The sequence below is a fragment of the Coenobita brevimanus genome, chromosome 91 (genome assembly GCF_032717465.1).
Source record: "Coenobita brevimanus isolate Jiangsu-jjx chromosome 91, ASM3271746v2, whole genome shotgun sequence".
NCBI classification, from domain to species: domain Eukaryota; kingdom Metazoa; phylum Arthropoda; class Malacostraca; order Decapoda; family Coenobitidae; genus Coenobita; species Coenobita brevimanus.
In genome coordinates this window covers 10,235,177-10,236,680 of record NC_137044.1, presented here as the reverse complement: position 1 = coordinate 10,236,680, position 1,504 = coordinate 10,235,177, and the positions used below count along the sequence as shown (strand labels likewise).

At 40.8% G+C, this 1,504-nt stretch overlaps 1 protein-coding gene across 1 annotated transcript in view; it reads left to right on the top strand.

Annotated features, from left to right (window-relative positions):
* The first annotated feature begins 543 nt into the window (after positions 1–543).
* Positions 544–1,504, top strand: part of LOC145411862 (putative Kunitz-type serine protease inhibitor) — an 18,435-nt gene continuing 17,474 nt past the window's right edge. Inside the window, exon 1 of the mRNA XM_080281821.1 lies at positions 544–619. Within this exon, the coding sequence (XP_080137947.1) occupies positions 544–619 (76 nt within the window). The remainder of the gene's footprint in view (positions 620–1,504) is intronic.

The window sequence follows — 1,504 nt, the reverse complement described above, 5'->3', positions numbered from 1 at the left end:
ACTTCATACACAACACATGTCACACCTTGCACTGTCACACATCATCCCCGTCTCCAGCAACACACAAACTTTCCTTAAACCAGTTGTAGGAAAATTACGTTTCCTAGTGAACAGCGAATGCAGAACATCGACCCCAGGCAGTGACCCAGACCTGGTAATACGACGGGAAATACCGACTTACACGTGCAAGGGAGAGGGTGAGGGCGAGGGAGGGAGGGAGGGAAAGGCAAGGGGAGGGGGAGAGGGACCAGACTGCTATATAAAACACGTGGTAATGTCAATGCCTCAGTCACCCCTCAGCCACAGGAGTAGACGCCACTTTCCCCGTCTCCCGCTAAGCCAGTCGAACTTGTTAAAACTTTCACACACACTAACCACAAAGCGCTAGTCCCCACACAAATCGCTGCGACTCCTGCTCTAACACGATAACACTTCGCTGATACTACTACTACTACTACTGCAACTATTAATCAAGCCCTCTCACACCTTACCACTATTACTATTACCAGTCGGCCACCACCAACGCCCAGTAACACGTAAACCATGGAAGTGTTTGTCTTTGTCATCACCCTCGTCCTCGTCTCCGTCGCCTCATCCCTCAGGATTAACTCCTTAGCAAGTAAGATTTTTGGATCAACAGCCAGTAAGATTTAAGTTGGTTACATCTAATTCTGGTAACTGTAAAAAATAGAAGTAAGATTAGTAAGACATCTGAGTTACACCCAGTGTAGTTCAATCATTGTTATTTCTAACTTAGTATTCATATCTGTGGTGTTAGAAGTAAGATAACTTTGTATTCATATCTGTAGTGTTAGAAGCAAGATGATTTCAATTTTTAGCCAATACATTTCATTGTTGGTTAGATCTATTGCTGTTATTTGCACAATGATAGTAATAGAAGAAAATATTGTAATAAATATGAAAATAACAGAAGAATATTTGCAGTTTGCACCCACCATTTCTCATCCTTGGTTGGATCTGGGTTTCGTAGTTGTCTGCTCAATAATTTGGCTAGTAGTTACATAATAGTCCTGGAGTCAATTTCCATTACTTTCAAACTCATCTCCATCGCATGTGGCACTTGTCCTGTAGGTTTACACATTAACCTGTTTAGATTTACAGTAGTCCCCGAATATGTACCGTGTTAGGGAGAAAAGTAAGAGTATTTCACCTTACACTTTCATTTGAATAAAATCGTCTGGCGTTACCTGGAAGCAAATACTAGAGTTGCTCCTACCATAAGAGGGTTTGTGGCCAGCTGAATTCTTCCTTGTTTAGAAAATGGTTGTCATAGTTCTGTGTGTGTGTGTCCGCATTTCCCACCTCAAATTGTGAATTACTATTTTTATTAAGACTACAGAATTATAAGAATTAACATAAGCACTTGTGGCAATAATGTAATCGACCTACATTACCACATTCAAAATCGATGAAACAACGTCCCTTAAAAACAAGTATTAGTTACGACATAGATTTTATCGTAAGGTTATGTGCGAATCAATGT